At 45.4% G+C, this 23,092-nt stretch overlaps 1 protein-coding gene across 1 annotated transcript in view; it reads right to left on the minus strand.

The window, feature by feature from the left end:
* Window positions 1-23,092, minus strand: part of avl9 (AVL9 homolog (S. cerevisiase)) — a 208,910-nt gene that overhangs the window by 16,956 nt on the left and 168,862 nt on the right. Inside the window, exon 14 of the mRNA XM_078216972.1 lies at window positions 865-918. Coding sequence (XP_078073098.1) covers window positions 865-918 — 54 coding nt within the window. The remainder of the gene's footprint in view (window positions 1-864; window positions 919-23,092) is intronic.

Genomic DNA, 23,092 nt, shown 5'->3' on the forward strand with positions numbered 1-23,092 from the left:
AAGTTTGTATTCTTTTATGACTGTCACATGACATCTTTAAAGAATTTCATGGCCAATTAAGTAATTTTGGAGTGTAGCCACCATTGTATAATAGAGAAAATGTGATTACTAGTTTGTGCAAAGGTCCAATGAAAAATATGATAAATGACAGGATAATATTTTATGCATGTTTGTTGAAGAATAAATGTCACCCAGGTACGTATACACAATCCAAGTTTTGCTTTGGATAGTGCTGTCAAATTGTTTATGTGAGATGTCATATGTAGTTTACACCTACATTGGTGAAATGTTCAAGAATGATAGGAGATCTGATAGAGGTCTGCAAAATTATAAGGGGCATAAACAGGGTGGATAGTAAGAGGCTTTTTCCCAGGGTGGAAGAGTCAATTACAAGGGGGCACAGGTTCAAGGTGAGAGGGGGAAACTTTGAGATGTACGGTTGAAGCTTTTCATGCAGAGAATGGTGGATGCCCGGAACGCTGCCAGAGGTGGTGGTGGAAGCAGGCACATTAGCAACATTCAAACGGCTTTTGGAGGGAATAGAGGGATACGGACCACGTAAGGGCAGAAGGTTTTTTAAAAAAGTTTAGTGAGGACATCATCATTGGCATGGGCTTGGGAGGCCAAATGGCCTGTTCATGTGCTGTACTGTTCTTTGTTCTTTCTTTATTCTTTCTTATGCAAAGGTGTTGTGTAGAATGAATGTTTTGAATGGTTCTTCTGCCTTCCCCCACAATGGTTTGAACAATACCCTTCTATTTTATGTGAGGGTTGTCAATAATTGAGGAAGTATTTTCTTTCTTCAGAACTGGTAACTAAATTTATAATTTTGAAGATAAGTATCCAAATTTCCACAGTACTCACTGTGACAATCTTAGCTTGACATCCGAAACATTGTACTGCCCCTGGAATGGATGCCTGAAAGAGGAAAAAACATGTTAAAAATTCTATCAAGATTTATTTCCTAATTAACAATGAATAAACATTACCTAACTTAAGCACCGAGCTTTAAATTAAAACTACTTTAATGATCCCTTCCTATGGTCTGTTTGGAGAAGAAAAAGAGACTTGCATTTATAGAAGTAAAATCAGATTTATATCGACCCGACACATATCCCTAACTGAATAATATTATTAGGGCAATTTAGATGGTTCCTTAGCCAGCAAACAACACACATTTTATCTATTTGTTAAATATTCTGAATATACTTGGAAATGGCTAACAAAGTTATCACATTTCATGCATAGAATCCCTACAGTGCAGGAGGCCGCCATTCGGCCCATCGGGTCTACACTGATAACAATCCCACCCAGGCCCTATCTCCGTAGCCCCACATATTTACCCTGCGAATCCCCCTGACACTAAGAGTCAATTTAGCACAGCTGATCAACCTAACCTGCACATCTTTGGACTGTGGGAGGAAACTGGAGCACCTGGAAGAAACCCACGGGGAGAATGTGCAAACTCCACACAGACAGTGACCCGAGGCTGGAAATGAACATGGGTCCCTGGCGCTAAGAGCAGCAGTGTGCTACTGTGCTACCGTGCCACTCGTGTACAGTGCGACTAAACTGAAACCAATTTTTGCATTCATAAGTTGAAGCTATTTCATTATAGGTTTTCAACTTTCTGATGCAACAAGTTTTATTTACTTGACAAAATGTTGCCTGGCAATACCTAATATGTATACCTAACATTTTGCTGATGTGCAAATGTTATTTAAAGTACTTGGATGTGCTCAAGAGGGTACTAATATACAAGAATGATACAAGAAACGTTAGGTTACAGTATAACTATCAGATCAGGTCTACAGGTGGTTGTTTTCTCTCGAAAGATGACTAAGCAGTTACATAGTAGGGATCTTTAAAAATTATGGAAGTTTTTGACAGAGTAGACGCAGAGAGGCAATGTGTGGAATTCTCCCAATCCACCCATGGGTTTGGTGGCGAGTGGGTACAGAGAACCTAGCAAGAGTCGAAAAGTTGGAAACTGGCCGGTGTAAAATTACATTGCAATTCTCCCAATGGTTTAGGGTCAGTCATCCCAATGACAGGTGATGCAATTTCCATTTGCATTTCATAAATGCTCATTAAAAACAGCTGCCTGCCAGTATCCCGTCAGGCTTTCCAATCTTGCGTCACATCAGGGGCAAATCACTTCAGTGTCAAACCCAATTATTGAAGAGTGGCAGGCACAAGGAGGTTCTCAGTTTACTGGGCTTCAAGGTGAATGCAACACCCCACTGCTCCTGATGCACTGTTCATCATTCTGCTGGGACAGACCAGTTCCTGCTTCCAACTCCATGCCGAGCTGGTTTCATGGGCAGCATTGTGCTGCTAGACCCATGGATCCTTCTGTGTCACTGTCTTGGTTCAGTACAGGGGTCTTCAACCTCCCTGGTCCCACACACCAGTGTCTATCTGGACAGCAGTGTGCAGCGGGACTCATGCAGCCCCTGCAGCAAAGGTCTGAAGTTTGATGAGGGGTGGAGTGTGAGGAGAGGCAATTGTGGTCTGGTGGCCTGACAAAGACAAGGGGTAAACTTAGACAAAGACACAGGTAAACTTACATTAACACTGCAATGGAGTTACTGTGAAAATCCCCTAGTCGCCACATTCTGGTGCCTGTTCGGGTACACAGAGAGAATTTAGCACGGCCAATGCACCCTAACCAGCACGTCTTTCAGACTGTGGGAGGAAACCGGAGCACCCGGAGGAAACCCATGCAGACACAGACAATGTGGTTGACTGTGGTTGACTCAGGTAGCTAGGGATGAGCAATAAATGCTGGCTGGCCAGTGACACCCATGTTCCACGAATTAATTGAAAAAACACAGGGAGAACTACAGACACCGCACAGACAGTGACCCAAGCCAGGAATCGAACCCGGGTCCCAGACGCTGTGAGGCAGCAGTGCTAACCACTGTGCCACCCTTGGGTGGTGTGCGTGTGTGTGTGTGCGCACACTGTATAAAAAACTCACAAACAAGGCAGTCAAAGGGATACCACAAATTTGAAGAGGCTGCAGAAAGACTCCAGATGAGTTGAGGTCAGAGTGGAGCATGAGCACCTATGCCTAAGAGGCCAAGTCAAAACTTGACAGATTTTGGAAAACAGATGCTCATTTCATGGACTTGAACAAATTGCATAAAAGATTGATGACATTCAGCTTGGGGGGATTCCTGGATCAGTACTGGCATCTAAATTAGTGGAGGGTGCTAAGGTGTTTCATATGGACAAGCAACTTATTTGAACCGATGTTTTATTTCCAGAGAAGGAGATCCTGTTGGATGAGATGTTTACTGTCCTAAAAACATTCCTGAGAAAGCAATCAGTGATTTCTTTCTGTGACACCAAGAGTGGAAGGTTCAATGATTTCCAGATTTTGAAATAGTCCAGCTACTGGAAGTAGGCGTCAATACAACAGAATGATCGAAGACGGACAGAATGTGGTTCAAGCACCTTTAGCAGATCTCGCTATTATCGAAGACAAAATTGAAACAAAAATAATAGGTGAATGAATCCCAGGAATGCAAAAAGAACAATTTAATAGTTGCCTCAATTCAACGTCCATTACATGGTGAACTATGGAAAGCAAAGAGGCATAGAAACATAGAAAATAGGTGCAGGAGTAGGCCATTCAGCCCTTCGAGCCTGCATCACCATTCAATATGATGATGGTTGATCATGCACTTTCGGTATCTCACTCCTGCTTTCTCTCCATACCCCTTGATCCTTTTTGCCGCAAGGGCCATGCCCAGCTCCCTCTTGAACATATCTAATGAACTGGCCCCAACAGCTTTCTGTGGTAGAGAATTCCACAGGTTCACAACTCTCTGACTGAAGAAGTTCTTCCTCATCTCAGTCCTGAATGGCTTATACCCCTTATTCTTAGACTGTCCTAATTCTGGACTTCCCAACATCGGGAACATTCTTCCCACATCTAGCCTGTCCAGTCCCATCAGCATTTTATATGTTTCTATGAGATCCCCTCTCGTTGTTCTAAATTCCAGTGAGTACAAGCCCAGTTGATCCTTGTACTCATGGTCCTTGAAATTTCATGACGAAGGAAATTTTGAGGAAAAAAGTTGGAGAATGATGAATCCAAACAAATTATAGTAGCTGCAAGGAGTTTTAGTCCTGCATTCATCATGCATTCCTTAACTGTTCAGTAAAATACAGAGATTGTACTTCGAAGTATGTAAGACAAATTAGTAAAAACGTTACTTTGGTTCACAATGTGCTGAGGATTGACAAAAGGTTGAAGAATATAGAAGTACTTGCTTTAGTCTGGTGATGGAAACACTTTCAGATCATTAAAGACAGTTGTAATTCCATGTAACCTAGCTAGAGTCATCCATTTTATAAGAAGCAAGGTAGTATCTATGGCAGCGGTTCCCAACTTTTTTCTTTATGCAGACCACTAAATTATCAAAAGTTTTTGCGGACCACAACGATCGCAAGCCGTTTTAAACTTAAAAAAAAAATAGCCTATGCTATTTGACAGGAGTCAAACCTGTATGCATCAACTGGTATTAAAAACGCAGCTATTTCTAATAGTTTATGATACACACTCATATATACATCATGCTTATCACAGCACATATTACCTGCAGTAGGCCTACCAGTGGAAACAGATAATGCTTACCTAATGAGAAAGCTGATGTTATTTTGCAGATGTCAAAGGCTGGATGTAAGGTTCCAGGGATGACAGCCTCAATCAGAAATCTGTTCAATGTCAAATTTATTCCGATATTTGAGCTTCAATGTGACAAGCCCTGAAAATCCAGTTTCGCAAAGGTAGGTTGTAAGAAAAGGCAACAGAAACTATCCTGCCTTGTCGGACAGTTCTGGGCATTCCAAAGTAACTTTAAGCTAAAAGTCAGTTAGGTAGTTCTGTAAAAATACAGCTTTAACACACTGTCACAGGACAGTTCCACAAGGCTGTCTTGCTCTCTCAAGATGTGGAGATGCTGGCGTTGGATAGCATAAATAAAATTCAACAGAGGAAGATATGACTATTATTTTTCGAAAGTCAGTTAATCTGCAGTTTACCCAGTCAGGTTGTTATTGTTTCACCTTAATAAAATATAATGTTTCTCATCAGTGTGTGCATAGAGGGAAGAGAATGCATAGGGGCATGTGGGAGTGAAGGGAGGGTGCAAGCAGGGATGTGAGACTCCAGACAGGTCCAGACTGTCACAAAGCTGATTGTTAATTCCCCGGAGGCTATTCCAAGCCTCTCTATTTGCGGAAAATTTCCATGCTTTGAGGTTCACTCCTCCTTTTTCTGCTTCTCCTTGGTCTCGTTATTTAGCAGTTATTGGTGAGGATACAGCTGGACGTCTCGCTCATAGGACTGGCCAGAATGACTGCATCCCTGACCTCCAATCACAGGTTCTCTCCTTCTCACTCTTGTTGCTCCTCTAGAGACAGAATCTAGGATTGGAGGAGCAACAAGAGTGGAAAGGAGAGAGGGGTGGAACCTGTGATTGAAGGAGTTGGAGCAGCCAGAATCTTTAATTGGAGAAGAAGCTCTGTCTCTCCCAAATTTGCTGCTATCCAATCACAACTCTGCAGTCAGTTCCCACGCTCACTGACAGAAGAGTTGAGTTTCTTTTTGAAGCCTCATATCTTGGATGCAGTTGGAACATGTATTTAAAATGGCAGATTTCCAAAATGCCAATGTCAATAAACATCTAAATGGCAGAAGTTTCTCATTCCTGCATGACTTTAATGATGGAAAGGGACATGTTAACCAGGAGTGTCTCGGAGGGAGGTGTTGACCCGTTAGAGAAAATCTCCATTACAAGGGAGGGAAGTGTTAGGTTTTTTAGGGAACATTAAAACTGACAAAGCCCCAGGGCCTGATGGCATCTATCCTAGACTGCTCAGGGAGACGAGAGATGAAATTGCTGGGCTTCTGACAGAAATCTTTGTCGCTTCTTTGGACACAGGTGAGGTCCCTGAGGATTGGAGGATAGCGAATGTGGTCCCGTTGTTTAAGAAGGATAGCAGGGATAACCCGGGAAATTATAGGCCGGTGAGCTTGACGTCCGTGGTCGGGAAGTTGTTGGAGAGGATTCTTAGCGACAGGATGTATGTGCATTTAGAATGGAACAATCTCATTAGTGACAGACAGCATGGTTTTGTAAGAGGGAGGTTGTGCCTTACAAATTTGGTGGAGTTTTTTGAGGAAGTGACAAAAACGGTTGACGAAGGAAGGGCCGTGGATGTCGTCTATATGGATTTCAGTAAGGCATTTGACAAAGTCCCACATGGCAGGTTGGTTAAGGATGTTAAGGCTCATGGGACACAAGGAGAAGTGGCTAGATGGGTGGAGAACTGGCTTGGCCATAGGAGACAAAGGGTAGCAGTCGAAGGGTCTTTTTCTGGCTGGAGGTCTGTGACCAGTGGTGTTCCGCAGGGCTCTGTACTGGGACCTCTGCTATTTGTGATATATATAAATGATTTGGAAGAAGGTGTCACTGGTGTTATCAGCAAGTTTGCGGATGACACCAAGATGGCTGGACTTGCAGATAGCGATGAGCATTGTCGGGCAATACAGCAGGATATAGATAGGCTGGAAAATTGGGCGGAGAGGTGGCAGATGGAATTTAATCCGGATAAATGCGAAGTGATGCATTTTGGAAGAAATAATGTAGGGAGGAGTTATACAATAAATGGCAGAGTCATCAAGAGTATAGAAACACAGAGGGACCTAGGTGTGCAAGTCCACAAATCCTTGAAGGTGGCAACACAGGTGGAGAAGGTGGTGAAGAAGGCATATGGTTTGCTTGCCTTTATAGGACAGGGTATAGAGTATAAAAGCTGGAGTCTGATGATGCAGCTGTATAGAACGCTGGTTAGGCCACATTTGGAGTACTGCGTCCAGTTCTGGTCGCCGCACTACCAGAAGGACGTAGAGGCGTTAGAGAGAGTGCAGGGAAGGTTTACCAGGATGTTGCCTGGTGAAGGGTCTTGGCTATGAGGAGAGATTGGGCAAACTGGGGTTGTTCTCCCTGGAAAGATGGAGAATGAGGGGAGATCTAATTGAGGTGTACAAGATTATGAGGGGGATAGATAGGGTGAACGGTGGGAAGCTTTTTCCCAGTTCAGAAGTGACGATCACGAGGGGTCATGGGCTCAAGGTGAGAGGGGCGAAGTATAACTCAGATATTAGAGGGATGTTTTTTACACAGAGGGTGGTGGGGGCCTGGAATGCGCTGCCAAGTAGGGTGGTGGAGGCAGACAGGCTGGCATCGTTTAAGACTTACCTGGATAATCACATGAGCAGCCTGGGAATGGAGGGAAACAAAACGATTGGTCTAGTTGGACCAAGGAGTGGCACAGGCTTGGAGGGCCGAAGGGCCTGTTTCCTGTGCTGTACTGTTCTTTGTTCTTTAGTTACCATGGATCTAAGTGTTTGGGACTAAGGTATAAATATGTCCACTTTACATTTAATAGATCTGGTGGTCAGATTTAATCCTTCTACAATATGTAATACTAAGCACTAAAGTCATGGAAAAATGGAAACGGACTGGATTTGCAACACCAGCAAAGCTCCTGACTGATACCTGTAATGGAATGTAATTTACCAATGATGAGTTCAGAGACATGAGAAAACAAACATTATATCATGAATGCCACAGTCCTTTACTTAGTGGACTGTGTGAAAGGAGTTACTGATCAACCAGTCTGCAAGTTGACAGGTCCTTCTGAATCTTTCTAAGATTCTAAGGTCCCCTGGAATGGGAGGTTTATGTAAAGAACTCCCTCCAGATAGTAGGATAATATCGTACTCAATTTGCCTACAGGGGAATCTCCAAGTTGTCTTCTGCTCTGTGCAATAGTCCTCTTGTTCTCAGAGGTACTACAATTAGTTAATTATTTCCTAAACATTTAAATGTTTTACATGCACAGGCAGGCTTGCATCTGGCCTGATATCCTGGGGAAAGTTTGGATAGCACTGAGACATTGCATTGGACCATCTCAGACAGAGTTTAATTCAGCAGAATTGAAGTATTATAAAAGAAAGCGTCATAGAGAATGGAAAATTGGAATTAAGTATAACATTTCAGACTCAGTGGCTAATAAAATTAAGCAAAGTGTTTTGTGCCTCAAAAGTTCACGGGTTTTGTGACGAAGGTCCAAAGGAACAGAATGTGGCAGACCAAGAGCTGGAAAGTCCTAATGTGAGTAATCGTGACATTTTTAAAAATTATTTTACAGGATGTGGGTGTTGCTGATTAGGCCAGGATTTATTGCTCACCCTTGATTGCCCCTCAGAAGGTGGTGGTAAGACAAAGTCTTGAACTGCTGCAGCTCGGGTGGTGCAGATATACCCACAGTGCTGTTGGCTCCAGGATTTTGACCCAACAATCATGAAGGAATGGCAGAATAATTTCAAGTCGGGATGGAGGGGAAAGTGCAGGTTCTGATATTCTCATGCATCCACTGCCCTTGTCCTTCTAGGAGGTAGAAGTTGCAGGTTTGAAAGGTGTTGTTGAAAGAGCCTTGATAAGATGTTTTTGATTTGATTTATCACATGTATTAAGATAGTGAAAAATATTGTTTCTTGCACGCTATACAGGTAAAACATACCGTTCATAGAATATATAAGGGAGAAGGATAGGGTGCAGAATATAGTGTTGCAGTTACAGGTAGAGTGAAGAGAAAGATCGGCTTAATATACGATAGGACCATTCAAAAGTCAGATGGCAACAGGAAGAAGCCGTTCTTGAGTCTGTTGATACGTGTTTTCAGACTTTTGTATTTGTTTCCCGACAGAAAAAGGTGAAAGCGAGTACATCCGGGGTATGTGGTGACCTTGATTATGCTGGCTGCTTTTCCGAGGCGGCAGGAAGTGTAGACGGTGTCAATGGATGGGAAGCTGATTTGCGTGACGGACTGGGCTATGTTCACAAACCTTTGTAATTTCTTGGTCTTGGTCAGGACAGGAGCCATACCAAGCTGTGATACATCCTGATAGGATGGTTTCTATGGTGCATCTGTAAAAAAATGGTGAGAAATACAGCCTTGTAGGGCACCTGCGTTGAGGATAATCTTGGAGGTGGTGTTGTTACCTATCCTTACTGATTGCCGTCTATGGGTTAGGAAGGTGAGGATCTAGTTGCAGAAGGAGGAGCAGAGTGCTAGGCCACGGATTTTGCAGTGCATTTTGCAAATGCTACACACTGCAGCCAATGTGCGAGGGTGGTGGAGTGAGTGAACACTTAAGGTAATGGATATCCAATCAAGCAGGCTGCTTACTGCCGTTAAGCAGAGAGCATTCCATCATACTCTTGTGATTTTTAAATGCTGGACAGACTTTGTGAAGTCAGTTGGTGAGTTACTCGCCACAGAATTCCTAATGTTTGATCTGCTCATGCAACCAGATTATTTATATGGTTGGTCTTGTTCAGTTTCTGGTCAACGGTGACCCCCAGGATGTTGATAATGGGGGATTCAGTGATGGCAATACCATTGAATATCAGTGGGATATGGTTAAATTCTCTCTTGTTGGAGATGTCCATTGCCTGCCACTTGTGTGGCGTGAAATCTACCTCTTAATTATCATCCCAAGCCCGAATGTCTCGCTGCATATGGACTGGGACTACTTCCATATCTGTGAAGTTGTGAATGGCGCTGAACATTGTGTAATCATCAGCAAAGATCCCCACTTTTCTTCTTACAATGGAGAGAAGGCTATTGATTTGTTTGTATTCATTTATGGGATCTAGCTGTTGCTGGCTAGGCCAGCATTTATTGCTCATCCCTAACTGACCTCCAGAAGGAAGTGGTCAGCTATCTTCTTGCACCACTGCAGTACATTCACAATGCAGTTAGGGAGAGAGTTTTGGGATTTTCATCCAGTGACAGTGAACAATCAGCGATAGAGTTCCAAGTGAGGGTGGTGTATGGCATGGAGGGGAACTTGCAGGTTGCAGTGTTCTCATGCTTCAGCTACCCTTGTCCTTCAAGGTGATAGAGGTCACAGGTTTGGAAAGTGCTGTTAATGAGGTGCAGATATTTTTCCCTGAAGAACATTAGTGAACCAGATGGGTTTTTACGACTATCAACAATGGTCATCATTCAGGGCCCGATTTTACCAAATCGTGGTAAAGTTGGGCGTCGGGCCTGTAACGCGATCTGCACCCGATTCCGAGCAGATCATGGCTTTACCGACACCCGATTCGGGCGCGGGTCCGGCCCACGCCCGAATCGGGCGGCCTGACGATTTAAATGCATTTGCATGCATTTAAATCAACTTAATGAACCGCGCGCCGAACCCTACCGCCAAATCCCACTTTACCGTCTTCTGGCCCGTTCCACATCCGCGCTGTAAGTGACCTGCAAAATAAAAGTCTGAAGTCGTCGCTGCAGCTTCCGAACAGCAGGGTCAGAGCCTCCAATGGCTCTCTGACCCAGGTCATCCTCTGGTTGCAGGGGGAGGGGGGGGTGTCCGCTGCCAGTCTGCGGTCGATTGGTGGGGAGGGAGGGGGCAGGGGGGTCCGCCGCCACTCTGCGGGTGATCCCTCCTCCCCACCGGAGGAACGAATCCCGCCTGCCGGAGTGGACATGCGGCCATGCCATCCCACAAAACCTTCAGGATGAAGCGATTCCTCGCTAAGAAGATGAAGCAGAACCGGCCGATTCCACAGTGGATCCACATGAAAACCAGCTACAAGATCAGTACAAGTCCAAGAGGAGACACTGGAGAAGGACCAAACTGGGCCTGTAAAGGGATACACCATCACTGGTACACTACCGGCCACAGCCATCTCTCCTGCTCTCTTGTCCCTGCAGTGAAGAGTAATCTGTGGCCGGTAGTGTACCAGTGATGGTGTATCCCTTTACAGGCCCAGCTTGGTCCTTCCTCAGTGTCTCCCCTTGGACTTGTACTGATCTTGTAGCCGGTTTTCATGCGGATCCACTGTGGAATCGGCTGGTTCTGCTTCATCTTCTTAGCGAGGAATCGCTTCATCCTGAAGGTTTTGTGGGATGGCACGGCCGTACGCCCACTCCAGCAGGAGGGAATCGTTCCTCTGGTGGGGAGGAGGGGTCGCCCGCAGAGTGGCGGTGGACCCCCCTGCCCCCTCCCTCCCCACCGATCGGCCGCAGACTGGCAGCGGAACCCCCCCCGACCAGAGGATGATCTGGGTCCCGCCCCCCCCTCTCTCTCCCCCCCCTCCCCCCACCCCCCAACCAGAGGATAATCGTCAGAGAGCCGCTCTCTCCGCTTTCTGCTTTATTTTTTCTTTCGCGCCCGGGCGCGCTCTGTCAGATTTTTTTCGAACTGCGCACGCGCAGTTCAGAGCTCTGATCGGTCCGCCACGCCAAGCCCCGCCCATAGCGCAGATCGGATCGGAGCCGGCAAAATGCGTATGGGCGCGCTGCAAAGAGGATTCCAGGCTCAGATCTATTTGACGCCCAGATTTGGCATTTAGACTCAAAATGGTAAAATCAGGCCCTCAACTTTTCATTCCAGATTTTATATTGAATTTAAATTCCACTCTCTGCTGTGGTGGGTTTCAATGTAGATCCCCAAAGCATTACCTTAGTTCTCTGGGTTACTGGTCCAGTGACAATACCACTACGCCACAGCCTCTCCCGTTGATGGGGCAGCTGAAGATGATTGGGCCTATGACATTACCCTGAGGAACTCTTGCAGTATGTCCTGGAACTGAGATATTTGACATTGACATATTCTAACAACCACAACCATCTTCTGTTGTGCTCGATATGACTCTAACCGGTACAGAATCCCCTCCACTCAAGATTCGGTTCTTTGATGCCACACTTCGTTATATGCTACCTCGATGTCAAGAGCAGTCACTCTCACTTCAACTCGAGTTCAGTTCTTTTGTCCATGTCTAGACCAAGGCAGTAATGAGGTCAGGAGCTGAGAGACCGCGGTGGAACCCAGACTATATGTCAGCAGGCAGGTTATTGCTGAGTAAGTATTGCTTCATAGTACAGTTGGAAACACCTTCCATCACTTTTTTATGATTGAGTGTGGACTAATATGGTGGTAATTAGTTGGGTTGGATTTGTCCTGCTTTTTGCGGGAATGGCATACCTGGCAGGTAGATGCCTGCATTGTAGCTGTGCTGGAACAGCTTGCTCATTCTGGAGAACAAGGCTTCAGTATGTTATCAGGACCTAGAGCCTTGTCCAGTGGCACCTTTCACCAATGGTGGCACTAAAGGACCCCAGATTGTATCTCTTAGCTCCCAAGTACTGTCTGGAGAATCATAGAACCATACAGTGCAGAAGAGGGCCTATGGTCCATTGAATCCACACTGACACATTAGAAACATCTGAACTCCCACTTAATCCCATCTCCCAGCACTTCGCCCATAGCCCTTGTTATGGTGGAATTAAAGTGATGGACACAAAATGGTTACCTGGCACACAAAATGGTTACCTGGGAAGGGGCATTAAAAGGCACTGGCTTTTAGCACAAGACAGCTACACAAAAAGTTAAAACCTGCAGTATCTGAATTGCTGCAGGAAGCTGGTCAGGGCTTGAAGCACTTTAGATAAGAGCAGACCCAGAACAATGAGTCTGATAATAAGGTCAGCCACAGATGGGGACATAAATACATAAATGTAACAAGATCAGCCACTGAATGTATAGATCGAAAACAGTCATTGATAGAGGACATAACTGCATAAATGTATCCATTCTATGAACAATGATATGTTAACTGTCCATGTCCGTACCTGTCTGCTTGCAACGATGTGTTAACTATCGATGTCCGTATCTGTCTACTCAACTTGTAACGATGTGTTAACTATCGATGTCCGTATCTGTCTACTCAACTTGTAACGATGTGTTAACAGCTAATGTTCGTACTGCCTATTGTCTAAAAGGTATAAAAATGATCAACTACCATTGTGTAGTTGAGAAGGTAGCTGCCAAGTACTGCGGAGTACCAGTGCTTTTTCCCAAAGCTTTGACCAAAATAAAACTGTATTATTGAAACCTCCAAGACTGACTCCGAAGTGGTAAATTTCCCACAACACCCTGAATGTTATAATGTGCCAAGTGTTCATCCAGATACTTTTTAAAGGATGTGAGACAACCCACCTCCACCACCCTCCCAGGCAGCGCATTCCAGACTGTCATCAGCCCCTGGGTAAAACAGTTTTTTCCCCTCATCCCCTCTAAACCTCCTGCCCCTCACCTTGAACCTATTCCCCTTGTGACTGACCCTTCAACTAAGGGAAACAGCTGCTCCTTATCCATTCTGTCCATGTCTCTCACAATCTTGTACACCTTGGTCAGGTCGCTCCTCAGTCTTCTCTGCTCCAATGAAAGCAACCCAAGCCTATCCAACCTCTCTTCATAACTTAAATGTTCCATCCAGGCAGTATCCTGGTGAATCTCCTCTGCACCTCCTCCAGTGCAATCACATCCTTCCGATAATGGTGACCAGAACTGCACACAAAACTCTAACTGTGGCTGCATCAAAGTTCTATACAACTCCAACATGACATCCCTGCTTCTGTAATCTATGCCTCGATTGAAAATGGCAAGTGTCCCATATGCCTTTTTTACCACCCTACTAACATGCCCTTCCACTTAGAGATCTGTAGACCAACATGCCAAAGTCCCTTTGTTCCACAAAACTTCCTAGTGTCCTGGTTTACTAAAGAAGTTGAATCTCTTGTGAAGAGGAAGAAGGAGACTTATGGAAAGATGAGACGCGAAGGCTCAGTTAAGGCGCTTGAGAGTTACAAGTTAGCCAGGAAGGACCTAAAGAGAGAGTTATGAAGAGCCAGGAGGGGACATGAGAAGTCTTTGGCAGGTAGGATCAAGGAAAACCTTAAAGCTTTCTATCGGTATGTCAGGAATAAAAGAATGACTAGGGTAAGATTAGGGCCAATCAAGGACAGTAGTGGGAAATTGTGCGCGGAGTCTGCAGAGATAGGAGAGGCGCTAAATGAATATTTTTCATCAGTATTCATGCAGGAAAAAGACAATGTTGTCGAGGAGAATACTGAGATACAGGCTATTGGACTAGACGGGATTGAGGTTAATAAGGAGGAGGTGTTAGCAATTCTGGAAAATGTGAAAATAGATAAGTCCCCTGGGCCGGATGGGATTTATCCTAGGATTCTCTGGGAGGCTAGGGAGGAGATTGCAGAGCCTTTGGCTTTGATCTTTACTTCGTCATTGTCTACAGGAATAGTAAGAGTTTTAACAACACCAGGTTAAAGTCCAACAGGTTTATTTGGTAGCAAATGCCATTAGCTTTCGGAGCGCTGCTCCTTCGTCAGATGGAGTGGATATCTGATCGCAAACAAGGCACACAGAGACACAAAATCAAGTTACAGAATACTGATTAGAATGCGAATCCTTACAGCCAACCAAGTCTCAAAGATACAGACAGTGTGTGTATCACATTGTCTGTATCTTTGAGATTTGGTTGGCTGTAAGGATTCGCATTCTAATCAGTATTCTGTAACTTGATTTTGTGTCTCTGTCTTGTTTGCGAGCAGATATCCACTCCATCTGACGAAGGAGCAGCGCTCCGAAAGCTAATGGCATTTACTACCAAATAAACCTGTTAGACTTTAGCCTGGTGTTGTTAAAACTCTTACCGTGTTTACCCCAGTCCAACACCGGCATCTCCACTTCATGACTACAGGAATAGTGCCAGAAGACTGGAGGATAGCAAATGTTGTCCCCTTGTTCAAGAAGGGGAGTAGAGACAACCCTTTAATTATAGACCAGTGAGCCTTCTGTTGTAGGCAAAGTTTTGGAGAGGATTATAAGAGATAGGATTTATAATTATCTAGAAAGGAATAATTTGATTAGGGATAGTCAACATGGTTTTGTGAAGGGTAAGTCGTGCCTCACAAACCTTATTGAGTTCTTTGAGAAGGTGACCAAAGAGGTGGATGAGGATAAAGCAGTTGATGTGGTGTATGTGGATTTCAGTAAAGCATTTGATAAGGTTCCCCACAGTAAGCTATTGCAGAAAATACGGACGCATGGGATTGAGGGTGATTTAGCGGTTTGGATCAGGAATTGGCTAGCTGTAAGAAAACAGAGGGTGGTGGTTGATGGGAAATGTTCATCCTGGAGTTCAGTTACTAGTGGTGTACTGCAAGGATCTGTTTTGGGGCCACTGCTGTTTGTCATTTTTATAAATGACCTGGATGAGGGCGCAGAAGAATGGGTTAGTAAATTTGCGGATGACACCAAAGTTGGTGGAGTTGTGGACATTGCGGAAGGTTGTTGCAGGTTACAGAGGGACATAGATAATCTGCAGAGCTGCGCTGAGAGGTGGCAAATGGAGTTTAATGCGGAAAAGTGAGAGGTGATTCACTTTGGAAGGAGTAACAGGATTACAGAGTACTGGGCTAATGCTAAGATACTTGGTAGTGTGGATGAGCAGAGAGATCTCGGTGTCCATGTACATAGATCCCTCAAAGTTGGCACCCAGGTTGATAGGGTTGTTAAGAAGATGTACAGAGTGTTAGCTTTTATTGGTAGAGGGATTGAGTTTTGGAGCCAGGAGGTCATGTTGCTGCTGTACAAAACTCTGGTGCGGCCGCACTTGGAGTATTGCGTATAGTTCTGGTCACCGCATTATAGGAAGGATGTGGAAGCATTGGAAAGGGTGCAGAGGAGATTTACCAGGATGTTGCCTGGTATGGTCGGAAGGTCTTATGAGGAAAGGCTGAGGGACTTGAGGTTGGTTTCGTTAGAGAGAAGGTGGTTAAGAGGTGACTTAATAGAGGCATACAAGATGATCAGAGGCTTAGATAGGGTGGATAGTGAGAGCCTTTTTCCTCGGATGGTGATAACTAGCACGAGGGGACATAGCTTTAAATTAAGGGGTGATAGATATAGGACAGATGTCAGAGGTAGGTTCTTTACTCAGAGTAGTAAGGGGTGGAATGCCCTGCCTGCAACAGTAGTGGACTCGCCAACATTAAGGGCATTTAAATGGTCATTGGATAAACATATGGATGATATTGGAATAGTGTAGGTTAGATGGGCTTTAGATTGGTTTCACTGGTCGGCGCAACATCGAGGTCCGAAGGGCCTGTACTGCGCTGTAATGTTCTATGTTCTATCGTTCATTCTTGTCAAATTACTCCTTCCAAAGTGCATCACCTCATACTTTTCAGGGTTAAATTCCATTTGCCACTTTTCTACCATTCCGTCTATATCTTCTTGTAGCCCAAGACACTCTGCCTCACTGTTAACCACCAGTTCAATCTTTGTGTTATCTGCAAACTTACCAATCCTACCCCCCACATAGACATCAATGTCATTTATATAAATGGCGAACAATAGGGGGCCCAGCAAGGATTCCCCTGTGTGAAATGCCAATATTTCAAACAACTCCATTTCTCAAATTGCACAAGTTTTATTTAAAAATAGAGATATGTAGATATACATATAATTTTAAATTATTTCTGAATTATAGCTGTAAACCATGACCCCCAGTTGTCCGATCATTGCAATAATGCTTTTGTACAAGCCAAATCTGAAGTTCTTATACATTTTGATCCTACTCTACCCCTATAGTTAGCTTGTGATGCATCTCCTTATTGTGTAGGAGTTACATCATGCTGTTAGGTGATGAAATATTCATGCTTTTGCATCCTAAACCTTGAGCAAAGCTGAAAGTAACTATGCACACTTTGGAAGGGAAACATTAGGGGTCATCTTTGGAGTAAAGAAATTCCATCAATTCCTGTACAGGAGAGAATTTATCTTTTAAGGGATCGTCGTCTATTAATGGCCATTTTTGGACCACACATGGAAATTCCATCACTTGCAGCAAAACGAATGCAGAGAGGGGTATTGCTTTCGTCGGCACATACTTATACCAATAAGTACCGACAGTCAAGTCTACATGGTAACGCGGATGAACTTTAAAAATCACCACTACCAGGTAGTTTGTCAAACTATTCAAGTGGGAATATCTTCTACCTTGAACAAAGAACAATACAGCACAGGAACAGGCCCTTCGGCCCCCCAAGCCCGCGCCGCTCCCCGGTCCAGGATTGAATCCTGAATCCAGGATCCCCGCCCAATTTTCCAGCCTATCTACATACCAATATCCTATCCACCGAGCTGTCCCTCACAGCTACGATGCTTTGTTCATTACAACCTATTAACTTACCCCCACCCCCCCATTCCAGACCATGTGATCTCCAGGGAGAGGCGAAAACCCAGAGTGAAAAACCCCAGGGCCAATATGGGGAAAAAAAATCTGGGAAATTCCTCTCCGACCCCCTGAGGCGATCGAAACGAGTCCAGGAGATCACAATGGCCCCGATCGGAAAATGCTTCCCAACGCTAGTCATTTCCACTTCCACGAACACCATATGAATTCCCTGCCCCCGAGACAGGTTCCCAACTATCCGCAGTCTCACTCTGTACTGGCACCAGCAAGATGATCATAGAATGAAGCCTTGAAACGAGAAACCAGGAACAATTAGCCCGCGCCGCTCCCTGGTCCAAACTAGACCACTCTTTTGTATCCCTCCATTCCCACTCCGCTCATATAGCTGTCTAGATAAGTCTTAAACGTTCCCAGTGTGTCTGCCTCCACCACCTTGCCCGGCAACACATTCCAGGCCCCCACGACCCTCTGTGTGAAATATGTCCTTCTGATATCTGTGTTAAACCTCCCCCCCTTCACCTTGAACCTATGACCCCTCGTGAACGTCACCACCGACCCGGGGAAAAGCTTCCCACCGTTCACCCTATCTATGCCTTTCATAATTTTATACACCTCTATTAAGTCTCCCCTCATCCTCCGTCTTTCCAAGGAGAACAACCCCAGTTTCCCCAATCTCTCCTCATAACCAAGCCCCTCCATACCAGGCAACATCCTGGTAAACCTCCTCTGTACTCTCTCCAAAGCCTCCACGTCCTTCTGGTAGTGTGGCGACCAGAACTGGACGCAGTATTCCAAATGCGGCCGAACCAACGTTCTATACATCTGCAACATCAGACCCCAACTTTTATACTCTATGCCCCGTCCTATAAAGGCAAGCATGCCATATGCCTTCTTCACCACCTTCTCCACCTGTGACGTCACCTTCAAAGATCTGTGGACTTGCACACCCAGGTCCCTCTGCGTCTCTACACCCTTTATGGGTCTTCCATTTATCGTGTAGCTCCTCCCTACATTATTCCCACCAAAATGCATCACTTCGCATTTATCAGGATTGAACTCCATCTGCCATTTCCTTGCCCAAATTTCCAGCCTATCTATATCCTTCTGTAGCCTCTGACAATGTTCCTCACTATCTGCAAGTCCTGCCAGTTTTGTGTCGTCCGCAAACTTACTGATCACCCCAGTTACTCCTTCTTCCAGATCATTTATATAAATCACAAACAGCAGAGGTCCCAATACAGAGCCCTGCGGTACACCACTAGTCACAGGCCTCCAGCCGGAAAAAGACCCTTCCACTACCACCCTCTGTCTTCTATGACCAAGCCAGTTCTCCACCCATCTAGCCACCTCCCCCTTTATCCCATGGGATCCAACCTTTTTCACTAGCCTACCATGAGGGACTTTGTCAAATGCTTTACTAAAGTCCATATAGACAACATCCACGGCCCTTCCTTCGTCAACCATTTTGGTCACTTCTTCAAAAAACACCACCAGGTTCGTGAGGCATGACCTCCCTCTCACAAAACCATGTTGACTATCGTTAATGAGTTTATTCCTTTCTAAATGCGCATACATCCTATCTTTAAGAATCTTCTCCAACAACTTCCCCACCACGGACGTCAAGCTCACCGACCTATAATTACCCGGGTTATCCTTCCTACCCTTCTTAAATAACGGGACCACATTGGCTATCCTCCAATCCTCTGGGACCTCACCTGTGTCCAGTGACGAGACAAAGATTTGCGTCAGAGGCCCAACGATTTCACCTCTCGTCTCCCTGAGCAGCCTTGGATAGATTCCATCAGGCCCTGGGGATTTGTCAGTCTTTATATTCTCTAACAAACCTAACACTTCCTCCTATTGAAGTAGACAATACACCAGTCACTTCTAGATGTGAGAGGATGTACACTTGGAGTAATCCGATATTCTCCTAAGTGATGAATATGGTATTACGAGGGAAGACCTCAAAACACCTAACCTTAAGCTGTACTACTCCAGGAGATTGGAGCTGTCAGTACAGTCAGGATATCTTCTATGTGGGTTCAGAGTGATCATCCTGCCACCATTGAGAACAAAACAAGAACAAAGAACAGTACAGCACAGGAACAGGCCCTTTGGTCCACCAAGCCTGCACCGATCACGTTATCCTAACTAGACCAACCGCCTGCATCCCTCTATTCCCCACCTGTTCATGTGTCGATCCAGATATGTCTTAAATGCCGTTAATGTGTCTGCCTGAACAACCTCACTTGGCAGTGCATTTCAGGCCTCCATCACCGTCTGTGTAAAAAACTTCCCTCGCACATCTCTACTTTCCTCCCTTACCTTGAACTTGTGCCCCCTTGTAATTGTCATTTCTGCCAAGGGAAAAAGCTTCCAACTGTTCACCTTATCCATGCCCCTCACAATTTTATAAACTTTTATCGCATCGCCCCTCAGCCTCCATCTTTCCAGGGAGAACAATCCCAGTTTATGCAATCTCTCCTCATAGCTAAGACCCTCCATACAAGGCAACATCCTGGTAAACCTTTTCTGTACTCTCCAAAGCCTCCGCGTCCTTCCGGTAGTGTGGGGACCAGAATTGGACACAGTATTCCAAATGTGGCCAAACCAACGTTTTATATAACTGTAACTTAATTTGCCAACTTTTATACTTGATGCTCCAGTCCATAGAAACCATAGAAACCCTACAGTGCAGAAGGAGGCCATTCGGCCCATCGAGTCTGCACCGACCACAATCCCACCCAGGCCCTACCCCCACATATTTTACCCACTAATCCACACATCCCAGGACTCTAAGGGGCAATTTTTTTTTAACCTGGCCAATCAACCTAACCCGCACATCTTTGGACTGTGGGAGGAAACCGGAGCACCCGGAGGAAACCCACGCAGACACCAGGAGAATGTGCAAACTCCACACAGACAGTGACCCGAGCCGGGAATCGAACCCGGGACCCTGGAGCTGTGAAGCAGCAGTGCTAACCACTGTGCTACCGTGCCGCCCGTCGATGAAGACAAGCATGTCATATGCTTTCTTCACCACCTTTTCCACCTGTGCTGCCACTTTTAAAGGTCTGTGGACCTGTACTCCCAGATCTCTCTGTGTGTCGATGCTCCTGATGGTTCTGCCATTTATCTTATAGCTCCCACCTGAATTGGATCTACCAAAATGCGTCACCTCGCATTTGTTCGCATTAAATTCCATCCGCCCAATTTTCCAGCCTATCTATATCCTGCTGTATTCTCTGACAATCTTCATCACTATCCGCAACTCCGCCAATCTTGCTAGTCAGACCAGCTACGTTTTCTTCCAAGTCATTTATATTTTTTTTACAAACAGAGGTCCCAGCACTGATCCTGCGGAACACCACTAGTTACAGACCTCCTTTCAGAAAAACACCCTTCCACCGCTACCCTCTGTCTTCTATGGCCAAGCCAGTTCTGAATCCAACTCACTAGTTCACCACTGATCCGGAGAGATTTAATTTTTTGCACCATGAGGGACCTTGTCAAAGTCCACGTAGACATCCATGACCCTTCCCTTGTCAATCATTTTTGTCACCTCCTCAAAAAACTCAATTAAATTAGTGAGACATGACCTCCCACGTACAAAACCATGCTGTCTGTTGATAACAAGACCATTCAGTTCTAAATGTGTATCGATCCTAACCCTAAGAATCTTCTCCAACAATTTCACTGTCACTGACATCAAGCTCACTGGCCTATAATTACCTGGGTGATCCTTGCTACCCTTCTTAAATAACGAGACAACATTGGCTATCCTCCAATCCTCTGGGACCTCACCTGTGGCCAACGAGGAAACAAAGATTTCTGTTAGAGGCCCAGCAGTTTCCTCTAGTCTCCCTCAGTAATCTGGGATAGATGCCATCTGGCTCTGGGGAAAAATCTACCTTAGTGCTTTTTAATACACCTAACACTTCCTCCCTCGTAATGATGATTTGCTCTAGAGGGTTTACGTACCCCTCAGACATCATTGAGAAAGCGAGTATTAGAGAAGTTACATTCCGGAATTGTATGCATGAAGGAAGTAATGAGAAGTTATTTCTGGTGGCCTGGACTGGACACAGAAATTGAAGGGAAAGCCAGAATATGTTCTTCCTGTATGAAGGTAAGAAACCTACCACCCAGAGCACCGTTACATCCATGGGAATGTCCTTAAGAGGCTTGGCAATGCGGACTTTGCCGGATCTTTTGAAAGACATATGTTTTTGTTAACGGTCGATGTTCACTCGAAGTGATGATGTGGAGATGCCCTGTTTGTGAACAGAATTCCCACTCACCTGAAGAAGGGGCTTGCAGCTCCGAAAGCTTGTGTGGCTTTTGCTACCAAATAAACCTGTTGGACTTTAACCTGGCGTTGTTAAACTTCGCACTCAAAGTGGCCAGAGATCTCTTATGAAATCTACTTCTTGGAGACGACTATTCAGAGGCTAGGAGAACTATTTAGTAGGTTTGGATTCCCTGAACATCTGGTAAGCAACAATGGACCTCAATGCATCTCACAAGAATTTGAAAATTTCTTTCCAGAGGATTGTTTTCAACATATTGGTTCTGCACCGTCCAGCAGAGTGGCGATGCAGATTGGCTATCGTGGAGAAGATTTGCATTGGTGCTGTCACTGCTTCCAGAAGGTGGACCTCAGGAAGACACCCTTCGTGTTCAAGTGAAGGCAAGTGTCCAACAGAGGGCAGCAGAACATTGATGCTGATTGGCTGTCATGGTGAAGATTTGCATCGGTGCAGTCACTGCTTCCAGAAGCTGGGCTGCAGGAAGACACCCTTCGTGTTCAAGTGAAAGCAAGCGTCCAGTAGAGGGCAGCAGAGCAGCAATGCTGATCGGTTGTCGTGGGGAAAATTTGCATCGGCGCAGACACTGCTTCCAGCAGGTGGTTTGCGGAGGAGCTGTTGTCAAGGGACAGTATGGCAGTGGCATACTCCTCCTGCCAGATCTGGGAAATTAGGGAGCAATTTAGTCTCCCTAACAACTTTATCTGCAAGAAGCGTGTCCAGCTTAGGCTCCTCACAGACCGCATTGTTCGGTTGGAGTGGCAACTGAACGCACTGTGGAGCTCAATTTTTGCCCCACCACCAAAATAGACCCCATCAGTCTCACAGCAGACACAGAGGAATTCATCAGGCGAATGAGGCTGCGGGAGTTCTTCCACAAACCCCAAGAGGCCAACAGCGAACACAATGAGACAGCCAATGAACCGGAACAGCCGACAGAGAGATCCGCAGTGCAACCGAAGAGGAAAGAGTCGAATTGGACTCCTCCGGAAGGCCGCTGCCCTCGACTTGACATGTATGCCCAAGCCATCAGGAGGTGCGTCAACACCAAATTCATCAGCCGCACTCAAGACAGCCCCGATCACCCAAGCACAACGCAACGCCATCCACGCTCTCAAGACCAACTGCAACATTGTCATCAAACCAGCAGACAAAGGAGGGGCCATCGTCATACTGGAGAGAACAGACTACTGCAAAGAAGATGTGCAGATCCACAAGAGATGGGTGAGATCCTAAATGAATATTTCTCATCAGTATTTACTGTTGAGAAAGGCATGGATGTTAGGGAACTTGGGGAAACAAATAATGATGTCTTGACGAGCGTACATATTACAGAGGTGGTGCTGAAAGTCTTAAAATGCATTTAGATAGATAAATCCCTGGAACCTGATGAAGTGTATTCCAGGACATTGTGGGAGGCGAGGGAGAAATCTGTGGGTCCCCTAGCAGAGATATTTCAATCATCGACAGCCACAGGTGAGGTGCCTGAAGATTGGCAAATGTTGTGCCTTTATTTAAGAAGGGCTGCAGGGAAAAGCCTGGGAACTGCAGGCCAGTGAGCCTCACATCTGTAGTGGATAAGTTGTTAGAAGGTAATCTGAGACAGGATCGACAGACATTTAGAGA

This window comes from Mustelus asterias, chromosome 7 (assembly GCF_964213995.1).
Source record: "Mustelus asterias chromosome 7, sMusAst1.hap1.1, whole genome shotgun sequence".
In the NCBI taxonomy this organism is placed as follows: domain Eukaryota; kingdom Metazoa; phylum Chordata; class Chondrichthyes; order Carcharhiniformes; family Triakidae; genus Mustelus; species Mustelus asterias.